Consider the following 24,822-nt stretch of genomic DNA (forward strand, 5'->3'; position numbering starts at 1 on the left):
TCCCTCTGTCCTTGGAGTTCAGTATTTTTACTTTTATTATCATGATTGATTTTGCCTATTCTCAATGAGACAGCAATGGGTTCATTTGGGGGGGGGGTGCGGGGATATTCTTGAATATAAATGGACTTAAACACTAGGACTTCTTTTGTGTCAGGGGCTTTTCCCTCAGCATTGTATCTGTGAGATAAGTTCTTGTCTATAATAGTGTTAAAATGTAAACTCATTGCTGTCAAGTCAATTCCGACTCATAGGTCTTTATAATTACTGTGTAGTTTTCCATTGTATGAATACACCAAATTAGAAATTTGGCTTTTCGTTATGAGTAAAACTGCCTTGGTCTTCCTTGTACATGCCTTTAGCTGGACTTATGCTCTCATTTCTCTTGGGCATATATTAGGCTGGACCATATGAAATTAACATTTGTGTAGATCCAAAATGGTTTTCAAATGTTTTAACCTATTCGTTGGAGTAGAATTTGATAGATGAAGGGGTCAGTGTATACCATGGAGGGTTCCAGCTCAGAGGTAGAGAAAAATGTAAAACAAAATTCTAACTCACAAAATAAGATCAGACTTACTGGCCTGACAGAGACTGGAAAAACTCCGAGAGTATGGACTGCAGATACCCTTACAGCTCAGTAATGAAGTCACTCCTGAGGTTCACCCTTCAGCCAAAGATTAGACAGGCCCATAAGATGAAACGAGACTAAATGGGCACACCAGCCCAGGGGCAAGGACGAGAAGGCAGGAGGGGACAGGAAAGCTGGTAATGGGGAACCCAACGTTGAGAACGGGAGAGTGTTGACATGTTATGGGGTTGGCAACCAGTGTCACAAAACAGTTTGCTCTGTAAACCTTCATCTAAAGTACAATTAAAAAAAAAAAAAAGTTGGTGTATCTTCATATTTAGAAAATTCTGCCCAACATGTTTCCAGAGTGTTTGTACCATTTTACATCCCCACCAGCTATGTGCGAGAGTTCCACTTGTGCCACATTCTTGCCGATACTTCGAGTTGTCAGCATTTTTAATTTAAGCCACTCTGGTTGTACAGAGCTATTTTATAAATGAGAAAATGGAGGCCATAACTAAGAAATGTTGAAGATTTCCCTGGTGAGAAGTGTATGCCAGGCAGTTCAGAAAGCTCCTTTATGTACTAATGGTGTTTGCCTTTTACCTCACAGAAAATAGATGCACAAGCTATTGAAGAATTCTACGGGTTGACATCAGATATCTCAAAGAACTCTGAGTCCGGTTACATCCTCTTCTATCAGTCTCGGGACTGAATGGGAACTGTGGTGAAGAGAGACTTTCTGCCTCATTTCTTCTCTGGTTATTTTAGAAAGGATCAAGCACTGATTTTTCAAGAAAAGAGAAATGCAGGAAGCTCAGGGGGCAGCAGCACACTTTGCACACAATAAAGCAAAGACTCTGGATGAACAAGCCCTTCCTATCATGGTAGTTGATTTATTTGCTCAGGTATCATGCTGTCTGTGCAGTTCATACAACCAGTGAGTGCAAACAGAGATACCAGCTCCTCTCGTCAAACAGCCTTCCAGTCATTTGGCATGCATTTTCTCTCTGTCACTTGCACCAGTAATTATTTGAGCTCCTTGGGGTGCAACAGAAGGAATAGGAATCCGTTGGAGGTTGTATTGATTATGTAAGAAGATGATAATGAATACACTGTATCAGTTTGCCTGTGTTCAGTGTGTATAGAAAGCATGTTCAGTGGTTTTCTTCAAGCATAAACCAGAAATACTTTTGGGCCCAACACTTGCAGTTGCCTTCCTGATGTAATAAACTAACAGATACTAGAATCCAGTGTCAGGAAGACAAATATGTTTTGCTTCTCTGAAGAAGCTTATAATAATATACAGTATATGTATATGTAGGGAACAATTGGTCGAAAATGGCTTTTTGTTTCCCCAAGGGGAAAGACTGGCTTTGTAATTATAATTTTTTTCTTATTTATTTTACTTAAAACTGGTAGAGTCTAAGTATTGTATGAAGTGCCCATGATTCTGTCAGTAAATTTGAGCATATTTTTATTAGTTTTTGTCAGTTTAATTTGTCCTTTTGTTAGTTTCTATTTTTAAGGTGAATTTTAAATTCTATTTGAAATCAGTAATATACCTGAAGAAAAATTTCAGTGAGAGGGGATAAATATTCTTTATCAGAAGGAACTGATATCTCTGGCTAAATTTATTTGTCCTTTTGTTATAGTTCCTAAGTCAATTATTTTATTCAGCTTTAATTTTAGTAAAATGATAATAATAAAAAAAAAAAACCTATCACAATCCCCTATAGTTGTTAGAATGATGAAAGGAACTGGTGCAATGGTGGGATGTCCGTCTTTAGAGTTCTGAAATATTCTGTTTAGAGTTGAGACCACACTTGGAAAATTCATGTCATAACAGTTATGTTATTTTCAAATGTCATTCTTTACCCTGGAAAGAAGTAATCTGTTCCTTATAACGCCAGCAGCCTGGTTAGCTAGCTAACAACCATTTGGAGATTAAATTTTAATGAAGTAGACCAGGAATGCAAAAAACAGTGCTGTAAGTGCATTTAGGAATCGGAATTTGCGTGTGTTAAGACTTTCCGTTCTGTTGGGGGTTTTTAAGAAGTAATATATGTACTGTAAAATACCTATAAAACAAATTCAGTTGCCATTGATACTTTTTCATGCATCAGTAAGTTGTCTGACAGTAGGTGAATGTCACTTGCAGAAAATAATTGAATATGTATTCCAAATAGTAACAATCGGGCCCTGGATGTTCATTATCAAACCCTTTCAGGCAGTAATCTGTTTTTTTAAATTGCTGTAATTTTCTAAAGATGTTTTACTAAAACTGTTGAATACGAAAAACAGACAACAACAACGAAATAGAATGTTTTTTTGTCTGCTGCTACTATTAACATTTACTATCTGTAACTTTTAGCTCAGGAAATGACTTCACCTATTCGTTCAGTGAACAGATTTTAACAGGGTCACTTAGCTGTTTGGGCTGTTGAAACAGATGTCCTGGGAGAAAATGATGATGGATTTTAACAAATTGCTTTTTATGATCTGGTTTTTAAAGCCTTACGCAGGCTGGAATCATTCTGTACAAATTCTACACAGCCTGCCCAGTCAGCTCGCGTTGCAGAGGTTCACAACCAGGAATGTAGGAGAAAGTCATAGTGATGGGAAGGGATACATTTTGTTTTGAATTAAGCTGAATCAGTTTTTACATCAGTTAAGCCACAGCATGTTATAAGAAAGAAAGATGAAGTCATTTGCATAAAAGTAAGCATTGGAATACTGCTACATTGTGTTTTTTTACATTTTGCATTTAAAAAAATACCTATGTGCCATAAAAGCCAGGGTTAAATTTCACATTAAAGCAAGTTATGGCATTTTCATTGAGTTCCATGTAGTCACACTTTTTCTTCACATCTATACCGTATTTAGTAGTATGATTTGTCAGGGGAGGGGCTTGGGGTGATGGTTCTAAATTTACATTCACTGTTAGAGCAGCTGAATCTAAGAAAGAAGTTTTGAAGCTTCTCAGAAATTCAGTGTGCTTTTAAGCAGATAGGGACAGGGCTGGGAAAAATAAGGCAGGTATTGTAAGTAAGAACAGTGGCCCGTCTAGAAGGCACTGTGAGGTTGTCTGTTGGTTGACTGTGGTTATACGAAGGGCAGGTGTAAGCTGTAAGCGGTGGCTGATTGCTGTGTAACTATGTACATGTGTGTTGGGATGGCTGTCCCATATTTTGTATATTGGAATAAAAATTTCTATAAATTATCTTAACTAAAAGTAAATATTCTAAATTAAGTTCTACTTCTAGGTCCCATGGTTTCAGTCTTGGAAACTTTACCTTTAGAAGATTACTTAAGACAGGAACCATGAGGCTTTAGGAAAAGGGAAAGATGGAAGGATGTTAATATATGGATCTCGTTGCCTCTAACCATCGGTATAGGGCTCTTTCTTTCCTTGATGGCAGTAGAGAGACCTCACTTTCATAACATAACTACTCTTGATACTTTCTTTAAAGACACTTTTCATTAAAAATTCTCTTCTGAGGTATCTAACTGGGAGCTGGGAGGCTAAGGCGCTCAGGTCCTGCCTCTTCAGTGAACTTAACTGTGTGACCTTGGGCAAGTCACTTAACCTCTCTGTGCTTCAGTCTCCCTATCTTGTAAAACGGGAGTAATACCTACCTCACAGGGTTGTTGTGGGGATTAATTAGATACAATGTCTGTAAAGCATTTAAGGTTCTTGAAGAAGGCGCTATATAAATACAAAATAATATCTATTAAAGTTGGTTTATTTGTGCTTGTGGGTTTTTAAGTGTGTTTTTTCCTTTTCCCCTGAAATGTATTTATGAATTAGAATACACACTTTGGAAATGGTTACTAGTTTTCCTCAAAAGTTGTTACTTTCCTTATCCAAAGGGCTTTTTCTTCAAGTAGCATCCCATGTGAAAATAGCAATTTGTATGTGTCTCCATTGAAATCGGCCCATTACCTTGTGTGTCTTTATGTAGTAGTAGTCTCTTTTGAAGAAAATCCCAAGTTTAAATGTTTAAATTTAGAATCATAGAATTTTGGAGGGGAAAATACCTTAAAAGTCACCCCTTTTCTATCACACCTCCTCCCTCCTGTGTCTTTGCTCCTGCGCAGTCTCCGTGGTTATCCATCCCAGACTGTGGTTGCCTAACTTGAATTGTTAGAAGATAATCATTTGTGTTGCCTTATTCTCCTTCATTCATCACCCCAGCCAGAGTTCTGTTCTCAAGAGTGGTCTTTGTGTCCTATGGCTTTCAAAGCCTTCACCGTTCTTGTGAGCCCTGCTCTGGAAGCCCTTGTTTGTTCGTATCACTAAAAGATGTGTTCGTAGAATGAGCACAGTAACCAGCTGGACTAGACCGTCAATGGGCACCTGAGAGCACTTTCTCTTTTTTAAGCATCCATATCACACTGTATATGAACTTTTAGTGAATGAAATCCCCTATATCCAAGATTTTTTTCATGCATGTTGAAAAGTCAAGTGTCCTCCCCTCTTTTTTCCCTCTAAGTTCCCTTGTTATCTGGTACCTGTGCTTGTTACTTGCAAGCTTTTTCCATCTTTCTTCATTCATGTTTTCTGTGATCATCCATTACCTGTCCCAGTTTTGACTCTAAACCCACTGCCGTCGAGTCGATTCTGACTCTAGAGCTGCTAAAATAACCCATCCCACTTGAGTTATGTAATGGTTCCTATGCTCAGCATTTTCCTTTTTTTTCCTAAATGTTAATCTTAACAACTTCTATGAGGTAGTGATATCCTCATTTTACTAAAGAAGAAATTAAGGCTTTTTGGAGGTTAAGTCATTTTCCCAGTTGCTTAGTTGGTGAGAAGCCGAGCAAGGTTCCATAACCTTCCCAAGTTCCTAGCCGTTGTTATCATAATCAGTTTTCACTAATAGACAATACTCACATGCTCACTGTAGCTAATTATTAAGAAAGTTGAAGCAGTCTTTGCCCTTGAGAAAATAATCATCTAAGAGGTAGTCAGCGCAACATAGGTTGCTAATAAAATGTGTAGATAAACATACATGCAGAACAGGTGGAGGAAGAGGGTACAAAGGCATCCTTGATACCTGCAGAAGTGCAGTCCGATTTCTAGGCCCAAAGAAAGAACCCGGAGTTCTGAAACAGTCAAAACCTGTTGCCCTTGATTCCAACTCAGCCACTCTGTAGGACAGAGTAGAACTGCCTCACAGGGTTTCCAAGGCCATAATCTTTATGGACACAGACTCCCACATCTTTCTGCTGTGGAGCGCTCGGTGGGTTCGAACCACCAGCCTTTCCGTTAGCAGCCAAGCGCTTAACCACTGCGCCATTAGGGCTCCTTGAAACAGTCAAAGGGACTGAAATACGTAGTATAATTGGAATTTAAGAAGATTAACTCTTAATACTGTTTGATAATATATCTTCTAAACCCCAAACCAAACTCACTGCCATCAAGTCCATTCTGACTCATAGTGACCCTATAGGCAGAGTAGAACTGTTCCGTAGTTTCCAGTGTTGTAAATCTGTGGGAGCAGACTGCCACATCTTTCTCCCACAGAGGGCTGGTGGGTTTGAACCGCTGACCTTTCAGTTAGCGGATGAGCTCTTTAATCACTGTGCCAGCAGGGCTCCTTACTAGATCTCCTAAGCCTGATTTAAAATACGTATTTCCCCCTTTCCATAAGGAAAAGCTCTGGATTAAACGATTCTCAAGTAGTCACTGTCTAGGATCCCTGGTTCCCCAGAAAACAAGCCCACCACGTGCTGCACCGTATGAACTTACTGTGATTTGCCTTAATGATTGGTTCCTTTTTAAACTTCCTCACCTGTTGTCAATGTTTTGCCCTAAAGTTAAACTCTGAAATGACTCAACTGAGAAAAGTCCATACCTTCTACTTGCTTTGAAATCGGCAAACATCTCTTAAGATCAAGAAAAAGCAGTCTGGCTATGCTGATGCGATGGGTCATTCCCAAATCTGGATGACGACAGAATGGCGGGGCAGGGGCGGGACGGGATGGATTTTACAAAAGTTCTAGATTCCTAAGACCCACCCCCAGGTTTTGATTGAGTAGTGATGGGAAATCCTGTTTTTCAAAAACTCCCCAAACCATTGCTGTCAAGTCATAGCGCCTCATGGTACAGAGTAGAACTGCCCATGGGGTTTCCAAGGCTGTAATCTTTACAGAAGCAGACTGCCACATATTTCTCCCCAGGAGCTGCTGGTGGGTTCAAACTGCCGACCTTTCAGTTTGCACTGAGTGCTTTACCACTATGCCACCAGGGCACCTCTAAAAGCTCACCAGGTGATTTTGATCAGCTGATCTGAGGTGGGGAAGGTTGTCAGAAAATCATTTAAGCAATGGCCAAGGAAAGCTTAAGGCGGGGAGGTAACACCTGTCTTCACACGTGGTATTTGAAGACTGCCATCTGGAGGATGTTTTGCTTCTAGGGCAGAAGTGGGACCCAGAAGTAGAAGGGGCAGAGAGGCATATATTAAGCAGAAGGAAGAGCCAACTGTTTACTGTTCATCAGTGAAAGACCTTTCACTCTTCAGCAGTGTCAAGCCACTACCATTCGGCTCTTTGTAGGTGGGATTCTCAAACTAGATTGTGCTAGATAACCTGTAAGCCTCTTTCCAGGTGAAGCAGCTAAGACTGGGACTCACCCCTGCTCACCCGGTACATGGCAGAACTGGTGGTGTCTGTCCCTGAATAACCTTTCTAATTTCTTCAGTTGCTTTATCTGTGTGTCCTTGGCTTCTTCTGCCTGTTGCCTCATTTCCTTCCTGATGTCCTGAAGGGTTCTCTATATTAATCTTTTATATTCTGCCTCTGGAATTCCAAGAATGCACTTTTATCTAGAAGATCCCTTGATTCTTTGTTTTGAGGTGATCATGGCCTGTTTCTTTATGTGCCTTGATATTGACTGTTTTCTCCGAGCCATCTATAAGTTATTGTATTAGTTTATGCTTGCTTACTGTCATAGCTTCTTGCTTTGTTTTGTTTTGATATGCCCAGATGGGTTGCTTGAGTGAGCTAGCTTGACTATATTCACCTTTGGAGCTCTGACGTCCTGTCCCCAGATGGCTGGAGCTGTTATCAGGTATATCCGTCTAGGAGTTCATTCACTTTTCTTGTATGAATTCAGCTCAGGTGTCCAGGGAGCTGATCATCAAGTGTGTCCTACAGACTGTCCTACAGTCTTAGAGGGGCAGGGGTGATTGGTGTAGGTACCGGTATATGGTTGCAGCAGGGGGTCACACTCTGAACAAGGCAGGGGGCTGAGAATCGTTCCTTATGTGTCTCTGAGGAAAGCGTGTCCCTGTTCCCTAGAGCGTACAGCTGGGTGGGTTCTGCAGACAGACCATGGGCACCCAGTGTTTTTGGTTGTAAGGACTGGGAGGTACCAGTTATCCTTGGACCCCTGTCGTGGGTGGCTGGGTGACCTGATGTGGGTAGGTGAGGACCCTGTTTAATAGGCAAAGCAATGTCAAACATCAAACACCCACCTCTCGGCCGCACAGCTGAAACAGTTGAGTCTGCCAACAAGGGCCTATTCTCCTGAAATAGGCCCACACAGGTCCATGCAGAGGGGAAAGGTACTCAAAGTCCACGGACCGTTTATGCCTGGACAAGAGCAGCTTCTGTCCTGAGTTCACCTGGTTAGTGGAGCTGGCAAATTATCTTTCCCCCCAGCTGCAAATTTATTCCTTCTCCAAGGCTGGAAGGATGGTGCTAGGCACTCAAAAGGGCTTATCTCAGGCCCAGGTTAATCAACAGCCCCTGAAGCCAGCTTGGGGACAGGGAGCGTGGTAATATATATGCAAGTACTTAGCTTTTGCTGAGAGTGCCGTTATTCTCTGGTTCCAGAGGTGTGAGTAGGCTGTGTGGCTGGCTGCTTCTCCCTGAGGAAACTGCAGCCGAATGCTAGTACCAGCCTGCCACCGCCGCTCCCAGGAATGGTGCCTGAGGGCCCCCCGTAATTCAGGTCTGGTAACTCCTCTCCGGTTCTGAGCTGTCTCTTCCTCCCCCTGCCCCTCCATTCGTTTTCTAAGCTTGCCTTTGATGTTCAGGGCTCCTAGCTTGTCATACATATATTCGTTTCACTTGTTTTTTTGGGTCTTTGTTATAAGAGGGCTCCCCTGAAGTGTCTTTCTATTCTGCCATCTTGGCTCCACCTCCCTGAACTGTTGGTGTCTGGGTCTATGTTTTCTATTCCAGGGTCCATGCTAGTGCTACATCATGCTGCCCTGTGTTCTTGAAAACAGGCATACTTTAGGGAGGATTTAAACAACACTGGTCCCCATTGGTGGTCATTAGGACGGGGAGTATCCCATCACTAGTTCCTGACTGGAAAAGACGTAAGTAGGTCGAAAAAAACACAACTACCTCAAGATTTCAAAGTGGCAGAAGTTGAGTTTGTGTTTGCTTGGGTCTGAACAGACAGGATGGTATGAACATGCCGTGACTGGCCTTGGATAAATCTACTCTGCATAATAAAGCACTTTCCACCACCTCAAAACACCTTTCTTTGAAGAACGTTTGGGTTCCTTAGATTTAGGAACCTCTGAATTGTGACCACCTTAATAGAAGACATTAAAAAGTAGCTGAGGGATGACCTCCTCACCTGACGTGCTGGCGCTGTTTGTCTCTCAATAAATCCTTGAAAGGACACTCTGGGTCGTTTGTAAGGAAGCTTGCAGAAGGATAAAATAGAATTTTTATTTTAGTGTACTAAGCCGTGTTGTACAAAGCCTTTTTCCATCCACTGTACAGTGATATCATTGAGCACAATTTTGGGATGATAAATGCAGTGATTGGTTGTATTGTTTTTAACTTCTTGTTGTTTGCTGGTAGTTTCTCCCTTCGGGTAGAAGGCAGTTTCCAAATGCTTGCTTGGTATTTTAGGCTGCAAAAAAGAATGTTCTAGTGGCTGCTGGTTTACTAACGGCTAGTTTTCTTAATAACCTGCCAGAGTTTTGCACTTTTTTGGGGAGAAAATTGATGATAGAATGATAAAGATGGTGGACTTAAAAATTGCTATCATTAGATTACTAGATATAATAATGGAAAGCTTCAGAGAATAAAACTACAGGTAAGCACCTTACCTATTTTTTTTCCAGTATTACAAATATGCATCATTGCCTGAGATATCAATTGCCGCACTTTGATTTATTTTTGTTTAGCAGACATAGTTTAAAACTTCCTATTGTCAACACGAAGTATGGACAATGTAGTGCCTGGATTTTTATACATTATATATATAATATATATTTTTGTAAACCATGGTGGCATAGTGGTTAAGAGCTGTGGCTGCTAACCAAAAGGTCCACAGTTAAATCCACGAGGCGCTCCTTGGAAACCATATGGGGCAGTTCTACTGTGTCCTATAGGGTCGCTATGAGTTGGAATTGATTCATTGGCAATGGGTATATATGTATGTGTATTTTTTTTTTTTCTACATAGTGATTTTGGAGCCCTGGTGGCTCAATGGTTAAGAGTTAAAACTGCCAATCAATCCAAAGGTTCGACTTGACAGCAACAGGTTTGGTTTTGATTTTTTTTAAGGTAATGATTTTATCAATTAGGATGAGTTTGCTCATTTATTCAAGCATACTTCTGAACAGCTATTACTTGCCCAGTGCTTGCTACTATCAGTGGTAGATGCAGACATTTCAGTCATGTAGGAGGTAGGATGGTTCAAGGCATTCTTTCAGTTCCACCTGGTGTGGGATGGTTCATTGGTACCAACTTGGCTACCAGCCTCTCAAAAGCAGCTCTGTTGTCAGAGATAACTTTGGCAATGTGTAAAGTTTCTCTGACCTGGGTCTCTCCTGGTGTCTTTCCAGCACCAGTTTACATCTGAACTGGCAGCAATCACTTGTTGACCATGATGTTTCTTGGCTTCTCAAGTATGCTGAGCTAGGCACACTTTAAGTAGGCAGTGAGCCAGCCTTTCACAGCCTCATAACCTTGAGCAAGTTACATAACCTCCCTAAGCCCACATTCCTCATGTATAAAATGGCGAAAGCCATGCTATCTTGTAGGAATGTTGTGAAACATAACTGAGATGCATGTGAGATATACCCAGCACAGTTCATGGCAACAGCTCCTCCAATACTGTTGTCTAGAAACTTATGCTGAAACTCACCACTAATTTCTCGGCTATTTATTGCATATAAATATCTCAATATTTATTGAATTACCCAATAAATAATTATCTCATATTTATTGCATTATGTGAAAAGCACCATCAGTGGTTGCAGGGGCTACAGAGATGACGAAGACACTATTCCTGTTCTCATGCAGCTTGCAATATAGAAAATAAGTTTTTTTTTTTTTTTTTCAAGGCAAGACAAAATACAAGTAAAATGTTCTTGGAGTTCAGAGGGAGGGTGATCAGAGGTAGTGTAATATCATGGGTAAGAGCCAAGGCTCTAGAGTCAGACCACCTTCAAATCCCTTCTCCCACACTTCCTGTGTTACCTTGGGCAAACTAGCATGCTTCAGTGCCCTAGTCTTGTATTCTGGGTAAATGGCATACAGTAGTCACTCAATTACCGTAAAACCTGTGAAAGCCAAAACCTGTATAAGGTGGGAACCTGTCAGAGAAGGAAAACTCATATTTTCCACTCAATATTTTCAGATCGTTGTGGATGTTTGCTTAACTCTACAGTGTTTTGAGGATTAAGTGAATGAGAATTCAGCTGAAAATAATAAATGATAGCGATTATATGTTTATTCAGCACATATTACAGTAAGACCAGTGAGAGCTGGAACTAGACAGGACTGCGTGGTTTTCTCGGGTCTCTCAAGTTCTCTGCCTTTGATGGTGCGGAACATTTTTCTATCGCTTGTTTTAGTGGAAAATATGAGTTTTTCTTCTCCGACAGGTTTTGGCTTTCACAGGTTTTACTGTAATTGAGTGCCTACTGTATGCCAATTACCCAGAATACAAAGGTGAATGAGAATTTGTGCAGATTGGTGAAGGCAATAAACAAATTAATGGTACAGTGATGCAGTGTTGAGAGCCATAATGGAAACGTAAATAAGATGATGTGGAAACAAAGAGGTTGCTGTTAGTTGCCGTTAAGCGATTTCCACTAATGGCAACCCCATGTGTGCATGTAAAACTGCTTATAGGGTTTTCTAGGCTGTGACCTTTTGGAAACAGGTTGCCAAGCTTGCCTTTCAAGGTGCCTCTAGATGGGTTCGAATTGTCTATCTTTTGATTAATAACCCAACTCTTAACCTTTGCCCAGGAACCTATGAATATGAATAAAGAGGAAGAGTACCTAAATCAGATTAGGAAGGTCAAGGAAGGAGTCTCAGGAAATTCCACTTGAACCTGATTTTCTTTTTTAATAGTATTTTATTGTGCTTTTGGTAAAGGTTTATACAACAGTTCAGGTTCTCATTCAACAATTTCTACACAAGTTGTTCAGTGACGTCAATTGCATTCTTCGCAGCGTGTGAACATTCTCATTATTTCCGTTCCTGTTCCGTTTCCATTAATCTGGTTTCTCTGCCCCCTTAAACATTCTCATCCTTGTTTTAAAGTCATTGTGGACCAATTGGTCTCATATAGCTGGTGTTTTAAAGGAGCACAGCACTTACAGATGATACTCATTGTTTTTCAACCTAATTTGTTATTTAGCTACAAGGTGACCTCAGGTTAGTTTGAAGACTATATCAGGGCAAAAGTCCTGGGGAGACCTCCAGTCTCATCCAGTCCAGTAGGTTTTTCTTTCCTTTATTTATTTTAGGAATTTGAGGTTCTTGAACCAAGTTTTAAAGAAGTAAGAGTTATTTAGAACAAGGAGAAGGTAGAGAGGGAGTCATTCCAGGTATAGAAAACAATATGTTAGAAGGCACGGTGGTACAAAAAAGCACCGCCCATTTGAGAGCAAAGAATACAGCTAGAGCAAAGAGTACATTTGGCAATATGAGGCAAGGAAGGTAGGGTTCTAACCCCAGAGGGCCCCATTTGTCAAGCTAAAGAGTTTATGTTTCCCTAAAATGGACGTAGGCAACTTTTAAAAGGTTTTAAGTAGATGATAAATCTCACAGAATGGCTTTTTTGGAAAATAATTTTAGCAGGAGCGTGGAAGGTGGACTGTAGGGAAGAGCCTGACTACACGGCCAATGGAATGATTGTAGTAATCCCATTGAGAAGGAATGACAGCCCGGACCAAGTTGATGGTGTTGGAAGAAGGGGTGGCAGATTGGTACACAAAACACTGAAATAGAATGTATAGGACTTAGCTGGAGAATTAGCTTTGAAATAAGCAAAGGCAAGTACTCTCCTCAGTCCTCAAATGTTGGTGTCCTTCCAGGTTCTGTTGTAGGTCACTTGCCCATTTCTCTATATGCACTCTCCTTGGACAACCTCCTCCACTCTCATGATTTTAATTATCCTCTGACGGCAGTGACTACCAAAGCTTTATCTCTAGCCCAGATCCCCTGAGCTTCAGACCCATGTGTCTACTTGTGTCTCCTGGAGCAGCTCCACCGTGATGCTCTACAGACACTTCAAACTCAGCTTCCTCAAACTTCCTTCCTGCCGGGTTCCCTGATGTGATGCATTGCCCCGTCATTCACCCATGTGCACAAGTCAGAAGCTGGAAAGCATCCTCAATCATTGATCCCTTTACCTTCATCCCATCAGGACCACCTCCTAAAAATCTCCAGAACCTATCTGCTTTTCTGTAGCTCTAATCTACCACCCTTGTCCAGTCCACCTTCACCCTGTGTCTCCTACTCAGTCTTGGCCTGCTTAAGTCCATTCCCTACAGTGAAATCTGAGTTCTATTTTTAAAGTGCTCACATTTATTGACTAAATGCTGAAAGAACTACTTGCTTGAGACACTTCAATGACTCTTCCTTAGGGTAAAATCCAGGTTCTTTAACAAGGCCCCTGAGAATTTGGCTCTTGAATACCTCTTTAGCTCCCTCGTACCATCCCTCTTCACAACACACACAAACACACCTACCTTCTCCATAATTTAGGCTTCTGCCATACTGAGTTAATTTAGTCCCTGGAAGATAACGTGCCATGGTCTCTGTCTCCTCTCCAAGCATTGGCACAAGTTTCTTCTGCCCATAACGCTTCCACCTCACCCTACAACTTCTTTGCCTTCAGGTCTCAGATGATGTCACTACCTCAGTAAAGTCTTCCCTGACCTTCTGATGTCAAGGTTTGAGTCCCTCCTAAGTGTTTCCATAGCCCTAGCATTCCTCCCTGGTAGCACTCACTGCGCTTACCTGTCTACAGGTTTGCAGCCCACCTCGCCACCACCAGCAAGCCACCCTCCTCGCCTCTTAAGCTTTTCAATTTTGAGAGCACAGCTGTGAGAGATGTTCCCCAACACACAGTCACAGCAGGTGCCTAATCAATTCTGAATCAATGAATGGATATGTGAATGAAAGGAGTTTTTAAATTCTGGCTCAGGTGACTAATTAGTTAATGGCACCCACACTTAGAGAACATACAAAGGAAGAACTCATTTTTGACGAATGATAATGTTTGATTTTGAACTTGTTGAGCTTGAAAGGCTTGAAAAGACCAAATGGAGATGCCTGGTAGTAGGTATCTGGCCAAGAACTCAGGAGAGGGTTGAGCTAGAGATGGACTTGCAAGTCATTAGTATCTAATTGCTAATCGAAGCCCTTAGTTTAGATGCCATTGTTCTGGAAGCATGTAAAGATTGAGGTGAATAGTGGGCCCCAAAGACACCTTGGAGAACACTGAGGAGATGAGAGAAGGAAACCCAGGAAGCACACAGAAAGGCAATAGAGAGAAAACTGGAAGAGTATGTTAATACAGACGCCAAGGGAAGAGAGAGCTTCAAGAACCAGAGGGAGTAGTCAACAGTGTCCAATGCTGAAGAATCAAGTAAGATGAGAATGAAAGTATATCCCCTGGATTTGGCAATAATGCCACTCTTGTCCTTGGGGAAGGCCATGGAAGCCAGATCACAGAGAGAGAGAGAGAGAAATAATAGACTAGAGAGGGATATGGGGACAAGGCAGAATCCTTTTTTAAAGTGTTGTTAGGTGCCGTTGAGTTGGTTCTGACTCATAGTGACCCCATCCGTGTACAACAGAATGAAATGTTGCCCAGTCCTGTACCAGCCTCACAATAGTAGGTATGTTTCAGCCCATTGTTGGAGCCACTGTGTCAGTCCATCTTATTGATAGGTTGGTGGTCTTCCTCTTTTTCACTCACCCTCTACTTTATCTGGAGTCCTGGTGGCACAGTGGTTAAGAGTTTGGCTACTAACCAAAAGGTCAGCAGTTTGAATCCACCAGCTGCTCCTTGGAAATCCTATGGGGGAGTTCTACTCTGTCCTATAGGGTTGTTGTGAGTTGGAATTCACTTGAGGGCAATGGGTTTGTTTATATTTTGGTTTCTCTACTTTACCAAGCGTGAGGTGATAGAGAATTAAAATTCAACTCTTTTTTTTTTTCCTGGCTAATCTTCAGTGGGTTGCAGTTCCTGACTTCTTTTAAGTTTCTTTGACCCCAGCGTTTGTCTCAAATCAGTCAGAATCCATCAATATGCTATATTGAAAACACCAGAGAAAGGTAAAGCTGAAAACATTTTTTTTTTTTTAATCTTCAGTGGGTTGCAGTTCCTGACTTCTTTTAAGTTTCTTTGACCCCAGCGTTTGTCTCAAATCAGTCAGAATCCATCAATATGCTATTGAAAACACCAGAGAAAGGTAAAGCTGAAAATCCTTACCTTTGCATTATAATAGTGAGCCTTATTCACGTTACTATGAACTTTTGTGACATCATCACGGTATATTTTCTCTGGACGGTGGGGCCCAAGTCACACTTTGCTCATGAGGCAATGGCCCTCATCCTTTTGCAGAGTCAGTGTTTGTAGGCTCTGGCCTTTAAGCTTTTCATGTATAGTCACAGTCACTGTTTTCTCATCCCTGCTTATGGTAGAGAGATCTTCTCATTAGAATTTAGAAGACACGGATGTAAAGGAGAAACAAGCGCTCATCATTCACACAACCCAGAGAGAGAGTGTGTTAATGTTTTGATGCACTTCCATCTAGGTGTGTGTGTGTGCGTCCATATGTCAGTCATCTAGATGTCCCCAGTTCTCAGCCTGATGAGAATGCCATGTCCTGTGATGTATCAGTAAAAATAGCTCAAGCCTATCCCACTGTGGTCAGAAACCTGGGCACCACTGTCTGAACCCCCTTCCTCTGCACACAGTATCTCTAGGGATTCTTGGTGGTGGCTGGCGGTGGAGGGACTTCTCCTTATTGCCTCTTGCTGGGATTTCCAAAATTTGCTGAATTTTTGTCACTTTTAGGTTAGGTTTCTTATAGTCCCTCTACCTAGCCTGTGTACTCCAGCCACACTGAACTACCATCTTGTCTCTCTAGTCCTTGCCGAGTTCATAATTCTTGTGCGTTCCTCCAGCATTTACTTCCTGTGCTTTCATTTCCTATTTGTATTCCTTGTCTTTCCCATTTAATCTGCAGGATCCTTGAAGGCAGGTAATATGTCCAGCATACTGCTTTTTTCCTGGTCCCTGGTGGGTTGCTCAAGGAAAACATGTCAAATAAATACATGAACATTTCCCCATGTCATTAAAATTAATTTTTAGTCAGTATATAATTTTCCATACACTTGATATTTATTTGGTGGGTTTAGTTGTTTTAAATGTTTCAAACTCTAAATAAGACTGGTGTTCCAAAGTACACCTAGACTTGTGGTCGAGTCAATTCTAACTCATAGTGACCCTATAGGACAGAATAGAACCGCCCCATAGGGTTTCCTAGGCTGTAATCTTTACTGAAGCAGATCTCCAGGTCTTTTCTCCCACAGAGCTGCTAGTAGGTTCAAACTGCCAAACTTGCGGTTAGCAGCTGAGCGCTTAACCATTGCACCACCAAGGCTCCTACATCTAGACTACATCTTGAAATTTTCAGCTATGATTGTGAATGTAAGTCAGGTTTCTATGTGATATTGCTCCCTAACAAGCTACCCTGAAATTTAGTGGTGTAAAATAACAATTTCAGGAGTCCTTGGGTGGCACAAATGGTTAAAAGCTCAGCTACTAGTTGAAAGTTGGCAGTCTGAATCCACCCAGAGGCACCTCGGAAGAAAGCTTTGCTGAAAGATAAGCCACTGAAAACCCCATGGAGCACGGTTCTATTCTGACACACGCGGGGTGGCCATAAGTTGGAGTCGACTTGACGGCAACTGGTTGGTTTATGTAAAGTCCCTTGAGCTGTACAGTAAAAATGTATAGGGTTTAGGGGTTAGGGTCCCAACACATATTTTGTGGGGGACACAACTGAATCCATAACAGAAGCAATAGCTCATGTTTTACTGACAAACTAATTACATGTGTGCAGCTTATTTTTCACAGAGTCCCTGGGTGGTGCAAACAGTTAATGTGCTCGACTGCTAACCAAAAGGTTGGTGGTTTGAGTCCATCCAGAGGCACTTCAGAAGACAGACCTGGTAATGTACTTCCGAAAAATTTGCCACTGAAAACCCTGTGCAGCACAGTTCGATTCTAACCCACATGGGGTCGCCATAAGTTGGAGTCAACTCAGTATCAACTGGTTTGGTTTTAATAACCATTTTTGTGTTCTCATAAATTTTCTGGGTCAGGAATTTGATCAGTACCTGGCAGGAACACCTTTTCTCTGCTCACCTGGGGCCTTAGGGGAGAAGACTTGAAGGCTAGAGTGATCTGGCAGCTGGCGTATGGAATCATTTGAAGGTTGGTGCTGGCTGTCAGCTGGAACCTCAGCCGAGTTGTTGGCCGAACACCTATTCCTGGCCGTTCCATGTGGTCTCTTCACTTGAGCTCATTTGGGCTTCCTCACAGAATGGCAGCTGGATTCCAAGAGTAAGTGTCCCAAGAGAGCAAGGTGGGAGTGCATGGCATTTTTATGATCTGTTCTCAGAAGGGAAACCCTGGTGGCGTAGTGGTTAAGTGCTACAGCTGCTAACCATAAGGGTCGGCAATTCGAATCCGCCAGGTGCTTGTTGGAAACTCTGTGGGGCAGTTCTACTCTGTCCTCTAGGGTCTCTATGAGTCAGAGTCAACTCGACGGCACTGGGTTTGGTTTGGTTGTACTCTCAGAAGTCACAGAGCATCACTTCAGCCATACTTTGTTGGTTGACGCAGCCCCAAGCATCTGCCCATAATCAAAGGAAGTGGACATGGGTATCATCACTTGATGGGATGAGTGCCAGGGTCACACTGCAAGAAGAGCATGTAGAATGGGAGATGTTGTGGCCTACGGTCTGCCACAGTCAGTGTTGTTTTTTCTCCCTATTCAACCTTGCTAAGGGGAGGTGTCATCTGCTGAACATATGAGGATATTTATTTAGAAAAAGCATTTGGGTTATGACCCTCACAAAAAGTTCAGGATCAGGACAGAATGGACAGAGGAAAGACGTAAAGACCCACGGAAGGAATTCTGGGCCCTGGAGAGCCAATGGTCAAATGTGTTGGAGTAGCGCTTAGGTATTTGGCTTGGTCATGTCATCTACGTAAGTGTCACAGTCATTTGTCATCATTCTTTCCCATGGATAAATCTCTCTCTGGGTCTGGTGCTGCTATGGGCACAGAAAACAGAAGCAGGGAGAAGGCGTGTTGCTTTGCACATAGTAAATATGCACACGCATACACACACACACACACGTATTTTGCAACTTTTTAGATAGAACACTGACCGGTAAAACTCCTTTGCCTCTTGGCATCCACCATGGCTCCTAAACATGGGACCAACAGGTTAGAGTCACGTTAGAGCGTCAATAAGGAAAATTACCAGAGGCTTGGCATTGCTCTTCCACATTTCTGCTTGCTAGCTTGCATTAATCTCTTTTATAGCTCAGAAGAGATTGACTTTAGATACACCCTACACCAATCCTGCCTCATTATAACCACAGGCATAGAGGTTATAATTTATAATACATATTTTGGGAGACACAATTCAATCCATAGCAGGAATTAAGAATATTAACTCAGTAAGCAATGTGTGTCTTTATCAGAGTTCCACGTGAGGTGGTGTTGGGATAACTCAGCCAAGCTCTTTGGTTTCCCGGCAGTAGTTTCGGAAGCAAGAGCTAGTGTGGAACTCATTTGATTACTCAGGGCAATCAGCCTGGTGGGAGAGAGATGGAGAGGAGACCTCTACCCTCAAAGCATCTTCAGGGTAATGCCATGGATTCTTTATACCTCAGTAGAGACTTATGTAATTAGAGACACTCTCCATGTCACCATTTTATGAGCCTCATTTCACTGTTCCATATGTGAGCAGTGCAGACTCAGACACTATAATAAGTCTCCAAAATAAGGGTCAGAGTGAGTTTAATGGGGGAAGTTACTGTTTCCTTAAGAATTAAAATAAACAGAGAGGGCGGATTATTACATAATCGATAATGTTGGCCTCTTGATTAAAAACACAAATGTAATTTATCTTAAAACTATCCTCTGGCTTGCTGTTCTACAAAATTCGATTACGCTAATAAATGGATTGGGCCACTTGAGCAAGAACAGACATCCTTGCCTGAACAGCCTCTAGACAAACAGTTTTCCCAACCCAGATTTCCTACAGATGAAATTTTGGAGAACGTATGACTCATCCTAATATTCAAGTCATAGTTACAAAAATCATCACAGGCTAAGAGACAATGTGGCAAAATGGAAGAATCATGGGCTTTTGGAATTGGTTAAACCTGGACATAATACTGGCTTGTCCACTTAACGAACTGTGTGAGTTTTTTATCAAGTTGCTTAGCTTTTCTGAGTCTGTTTTCTTACCTGAAAAAAAAGGAGGTGGGAGTGGGAGAGATAAGGATAGCTACCTTACAGGTTATTTTTAGATTTACAGGTACTGTATGTAAAAAGGCATAACAAACAATACGTACAGAGTGCTTGGCACATATTATTGTTGTTATTAATTACCCTCTAGACAATTCTGACTCATGGCAACCCCATGCGTTGCAGAGTAGAACTGCTCCATAGGGTTTTCTTGGGTATCATCTTAACAGAAGATCGCCAGGCCTATCTTCTGTGGTACCACTGTGTGGGTTCGAACCACCAACTTTTAGGTTAGGTATTGAGCACAAACGATTTGCACACCTAGGGACCTTTGACATATATTAAGTCCTCTATATGTGGTAGCTAATATTAGTCCCTCGTTGTCAAACAGTTTACATGCTTGGCAGCTAGATTTGAGTCCCTCCACAGGCCCCTTAGAAAGAAGGCCTGGTGATCTGCTTAGGAAAAATCAGCCTTTGCAAACCGTATGAAGCACAGTTCTACTCTGACACATGGGGTCGCCACGAGTTGGAGTTGACTCGACAGCAACTGGTTTAAAAAAAAAAAAAATTACGAGTGCTCAGAAGACTGTTCAGATTGGTTACAGAACCTGAGGGCCCTGTCTTCATCTTAGAAAGAAAGAGCTAGACACTTAGCCGGTGGTTCTCACCTCTGGTTGCACATCACCTGGGGAGCTTTTTAACAAACCCACTGTCCAGGCCTCCAGAGACTTGGATTTGATCGGATCTGGTGCAGTTGTCTTCCCACATGTCTCACGTACAGCCAGGGCTGAGAAGCTCTGCTGTGGGTCTTCGTCATCAGCAAGGACCATTAACCAGCCTTTGTGAAGCTCCGAGAGATTATTTGCCCTGGGAAATGTAGAAAGTTCTGGAGTCTAGCCCTCGGCCCTACCGGTCAGAGCTATCTCATCAGAGCCCTAGCAGTGACTGGATCAGAGAGCCTGATGCCTACTGAAAGTGAGATATATAGGCCAGTTATAGATTGAATTGTGTCCCCCAAAACATGTGTTGTAAATCCTGACCCCCCTCGTGGCATAGTGGTTAAGAGTTTGGCTGCTAACCAAAAGGTTGGCAGTTGGAATCTACCAGGCGCTCCTTGGAAACCCTTTGGGGCAGCCGTACTCTGTCCTGTAGGGTCACTATGAGTCAAAATTGACTCAACGGCAGCAGGTTATACCTGTGGTTGCTATGAGTCAATCTACTCGATGGCAATGGGTTTTTTTCTTCTTTTTTTTATACCAGTGGTTCGTCTCATGTACTTTGCTCATGATATCAGGAGGAACCAGTCCCTGAAGAAGGACATCATGCTTGGTAAGGTAGAGGGTTAGCAAAAAAGAGGAAGACCCTCAACAAGATGGACTGACACAGTGGCTGCAATGATGGGCTCAAGCAGAGCAACTGTTGTAAGGATGGCGCAGGACATAACTGTGGTTATGATCCTATTTGGCAATGTGTTGCCTTTATTATGTTAATTTGGCAGTATTCCTGTAGAGTGTGTTTTAAGTCAATCTCTTCTGAGATGTAAAAGAGCAGATTAAGCGAGCAGAGGTAAATGGGGGAAGACAGATGCCATGCCACATGAAGATCTCCAAAGAACCAAGGAATAAGGACCTCCCCCAGAGCCAACGTAGAGAAAAAGCTTTCCCCTAAAGCCACTGCCCTGAATTTGGACTTCTAGCCCCCTAAACTGTGAGAAAATTAATTTCTGTTAATTAAAACCACCCACTTGTGGTATTTCTGTTATAGCAGCATTAAATAACTAAGACAAGGCCTGAATGTCATCTTAGTAATTTATAATGAAAATAATGGCTGTCAAACAGACCAAGCATTTGGGTTGGCCTGGCCAGCATATTCTCCCTTTAAGCAAAGCCTAAAGGAAGTCAGATTACTAGAAATGACTCCATACAGAGGAAGTGGCTACATAGTATCTGCTTTAAGCCCATGATGGGTATGGACCCTTCAGGCAGAATGGATGCCCATCTTTCTACCAGGGTCTTTCTCACCCGTGAAGGGGTTTATGTGGATACGTTCAGGATTGCCGCTAGGACTAGCCTTGTTGTGAGTTTTTGGCTTTCACCCCCTTCCTCTCTGACCAACATTGTTATATCAGTACCTTCGTTCAGGTCACAACCAAGTTCTGCAGGCCTGCAACACTTTTGTTCCTCAGGGTGATTGACTCTCTCTCCTGTGATCCATTAAGTGTTGTTGAGTTTGTGATTCCTCTCCCTTGATAGTCAGCATGATCAGATTATTCAGAAATGGACCCCCCAATGTGAGGAAAAACAGTAGAAGTAGCCAATGTCTGCATCTACCAAGGTGTTCTGGCCAAGGTGCCAGAGCAGGGAAGGGACTGAGGCCTGAGCTGTGGCTTGGTTAAAGGCAAGTGTCGTAAGTATGTGTGTGAATGTCCAGAAGGAAGGGACCTTGGCCTTTACTTTCATCCTTCCCATTCATTCCAGAGGAGGATTTGTAGCCCAGAAAAGTGTGTCAAAAATATTTGCAGGATCATAAATATTTAGCTTTGCTTTTAGAGTGTGTTGCATGATTTCACAGTTGCTTATTTACTATCAGAGTCCCTGGGTGGTGCAAACGATTGTTGTACTTCTAACCCAAAGGTTGGCAATTCGACCCACCCAGAGGCACCTCAGAAGACAGGCCTGGAGATCTGCTTCTGAAAGGTCACAGCCTTGAAAACCTTATGGAGCAGTTCTCCTTTGCACACATGGGATCCCCATGAGTTGGAATCAACTCGATGGCAATTAACAACAACAATATTTACTACTAGCGTTCTCAGTATGGTGGACCAGTGCTTTGTAGAGAGGGATTGATGGGCTTCCTCATGAGTGCATGAAAGTTTTCTTGTAGGGGCAGCATCCCAGCAGTGAGGAGATTAAAAAGAAGTCTCATTAAATGACAGGATGAAGAGTGTTGTTGGGACAAGATCCATAGCACGGGCCAAAGCTCTCCATCAGGACATAAGTGACAGATGAAGAGAGGAACAGCTGATTGGGACATTTGGGTTGTATAAAATGTTATCAGTTCAGGAAAGTAAGAGTTAAAACAGGTTTCATTCTTGGTTCAGAAGTTTGTTTTTAAAAATACCTGAAGGAACCACAATTAGATATCACTCTGCCCCCACTAAGCATGGCTATAATCAGAAAAATGGAAAAGAACAAGTTGGTTAGGATGTAGATATATTGGAACCTTCATCCATTGCTGGTGGGAATGTAAGATGGTGGGTATAGTCAACATGCAAAACAGTTTAGTGGTTCTTCAAAATGTTAGAATTACCACAGGACCCAGCAATTTCCACTCCTAGATATACACCTACTCATCACTTATTGACTATCTCATTATCTGACATTTCATATTTAGGACAATAGTGCAAAACCTACTATTAGACTATTTCGTGCATTAACACATACACCTGGCAGTAACAAACGCCAAGGTGCGAGATGAGAGTTACACAGGCTGTGATGCTTAAGGTTATATGTCAACTTGGCTGGGCCATGATTCTCAGTAGTTTGGAAGTTATGTAATGATGTAATTTGGCAGTTATGTAATGATGTAGCCATCCTTCATTTTTGGATCTGATGTGGTCATCCTCCATTTTCCCATAATGCCAATTTTCACATAATGACCTGGTCTCTGCAACCTAACTGTGTCAATAAGTGAGGAATGGGCATATGCTCTAAGAATAGAAAGCAGGGACCCAGATACTTGCACACCAATGTTTGTTGCAGCAGTATTCGCAATAGCCAAAAGGTGGAAACAACTCAAGTGTCCACCAACAGATGAATAAACAAAACGTGGTATCGTTTTACAATGAAATATTCAACCGTAGAGAAATGAAGTTCTGATAAGTGTGGCAACATAGATAAACCTTGAAAATATGCTGGGTGAAATAAGTCAATCACAAAAGGACAAATATTATCTGATACCGCTTATGTGAAATATCTAGAATAGGCAAATGCATATAGACCAAAGTTTATTAGTGGTGTACCAGAGGCGGGAGGGAGAAGGAAAGGGGGACTCATTGCTAAGAGGACACTGAGTTTCTGTTAAGGGTAATGGAACATTCTGAAAATAGTGATGATGACAACATGGTGAAAGTAATTAATTATATGTAAACGTGGTTGAAATGACAAATATTTGTATTTTATCACAATAATATAATTTAAAAATTAAAATTAAAAAAATTTTTTTGTGCTTTATATGAAAGCTTACAGCACACATTAGCCAGTGAAAACCTTACGAGTAGCAGTGGAACATTGTCTGATACGGTGCCAGAAGATGAGACCCTCAGGTTGGAAAGCCCTCAAAAGATGATTGGGGAAGAACTGCCTCTTCAAAGTAGAGTTGACCTTAATGACGTAGATGGAGTCAGGCTTTCTGGACCTTCATTTGCTGATGTGGCATGACTCAAAATAAGAAGAAACAGCTGCAAACATCCATTAATTATTGGAACATGGAATGTGTGAAGTATGATTCTATGAAAATTGGAAATTTTCAAAAATGAAATGGAACACATAAACATCGATATCCTAGGCATCAGTGAGCTGAAACAGACTGGTATTGGCCATATGAATCGGACAACCATATTGTCTCCTATGCCGGGAATGACAACTTGAAGAGGAATGGTGTTGCATTCATCGTCAAAAAGAACATTTCAAGATCTATGCTGAAGTACAACGCTGTCAGTGATAGTATAATAGCCATATGCCTATAAGGAAGTCCAATTAGTATGACTGGTATTCAAATTTATGCACCAGTCACTAAGGCCAAAGATGATGAAATTGAAGATTTTTAGCAACTTATGCAGTCTGAAATTGATCAAACATGCAGTCAGGGTGCATTGATAATTACTGGTGATTGGCATGAGAAAGTAGGAAACGGAGAAGGATCTGTAGTAGGAAGATATGGCCTTGATGATAGAAATGATGCTGGAGATCACATGATACAGTTTTGTAAGATCAATGACTTCTTCATTGCAAATACCTTTTTCACCAACATAAACAGTGACATACATGTGCACCTTGCCAGATGGAATACACAGGAATCAAATCAACTACATCTGTGGAAAGAGACGATGGATAAGCTCAATATCATTAGTCAAAACAAGGCAAGGGGCCGACAGTGGAATAGACCATCAATTGCTCATATGCAAGTTGAAGCTGAAGAAAATCAGAGCAAGTCCACAAGAGCCAAAGTATGACCTTGAGCATAACCCACCTGAATTTAGAGACCATCTCAAGAATAGATTTGACACGTTGAACACTAATGATGGAAGACCAGAGGACTTAAGGAATGACATCGAGCATATCATACACGAAGAAAGCAAGAGATCATTAAAAAGACAGGAAAGAAAGAAAAGACCAAAATGGATGTCAGTAGAGACTCTGAAACTTGCTCTTAATGTCGAGCAGCTAAAGCAAAAGGAGAAAATGATGAAG

The 24,822-nt window shown here is 41.8% G+C and overlaps 1 protein-coding gene across 6 annotated transcripts in view; it reads left to right on the top strand.

Moving 5' to 3' along the window:
• Nucleotides 1–24,822, top strand: part of USP12 (ubiquitin specific peptidase 12) — a 131,940-nt gene that overhangs the window by 103,008 nt on the left and 4,110 nt on the right. For 5 of the 6 annotated variants that reach the window (XM_010593970.2, XM_010593971.3, XM_023553139.2 and 2 more), the window contains one exon: nt 1,182–2,302. The exons of the other annotated variant lie outside the window; for it this stretch is intronic. In XM_010593970.2, the coding sequence (XP_010592272.2) occupies nt 1,182–1,283 (102 nt within the window). In that variant the 3' untranslated portion in view covers nt 1,284–2,302. Of the gene's footprint in view, nt 1–1,181; nt 2,303–24,822 lie in introns of those variants that run through there. 6 annotated transcript variants of the gene reach the window in all.

The sequence above is a fragment of the Loxodonta africana genome, chromosome 23 (genome assembly GCF_030014295.1).
Source record: "Loxodonta africana isolate mLoxAfr1 chromosome 23, mLoxAfr1.hap2, whole genome shotgun sequence".
In the NCBI taxonomy this organism is placed as follows: Eukaryota; Metazoa; Chordata; class Mammalia; order Proboscidea; family Elephantidae; genus Loxodonta; species Loxodonta africana.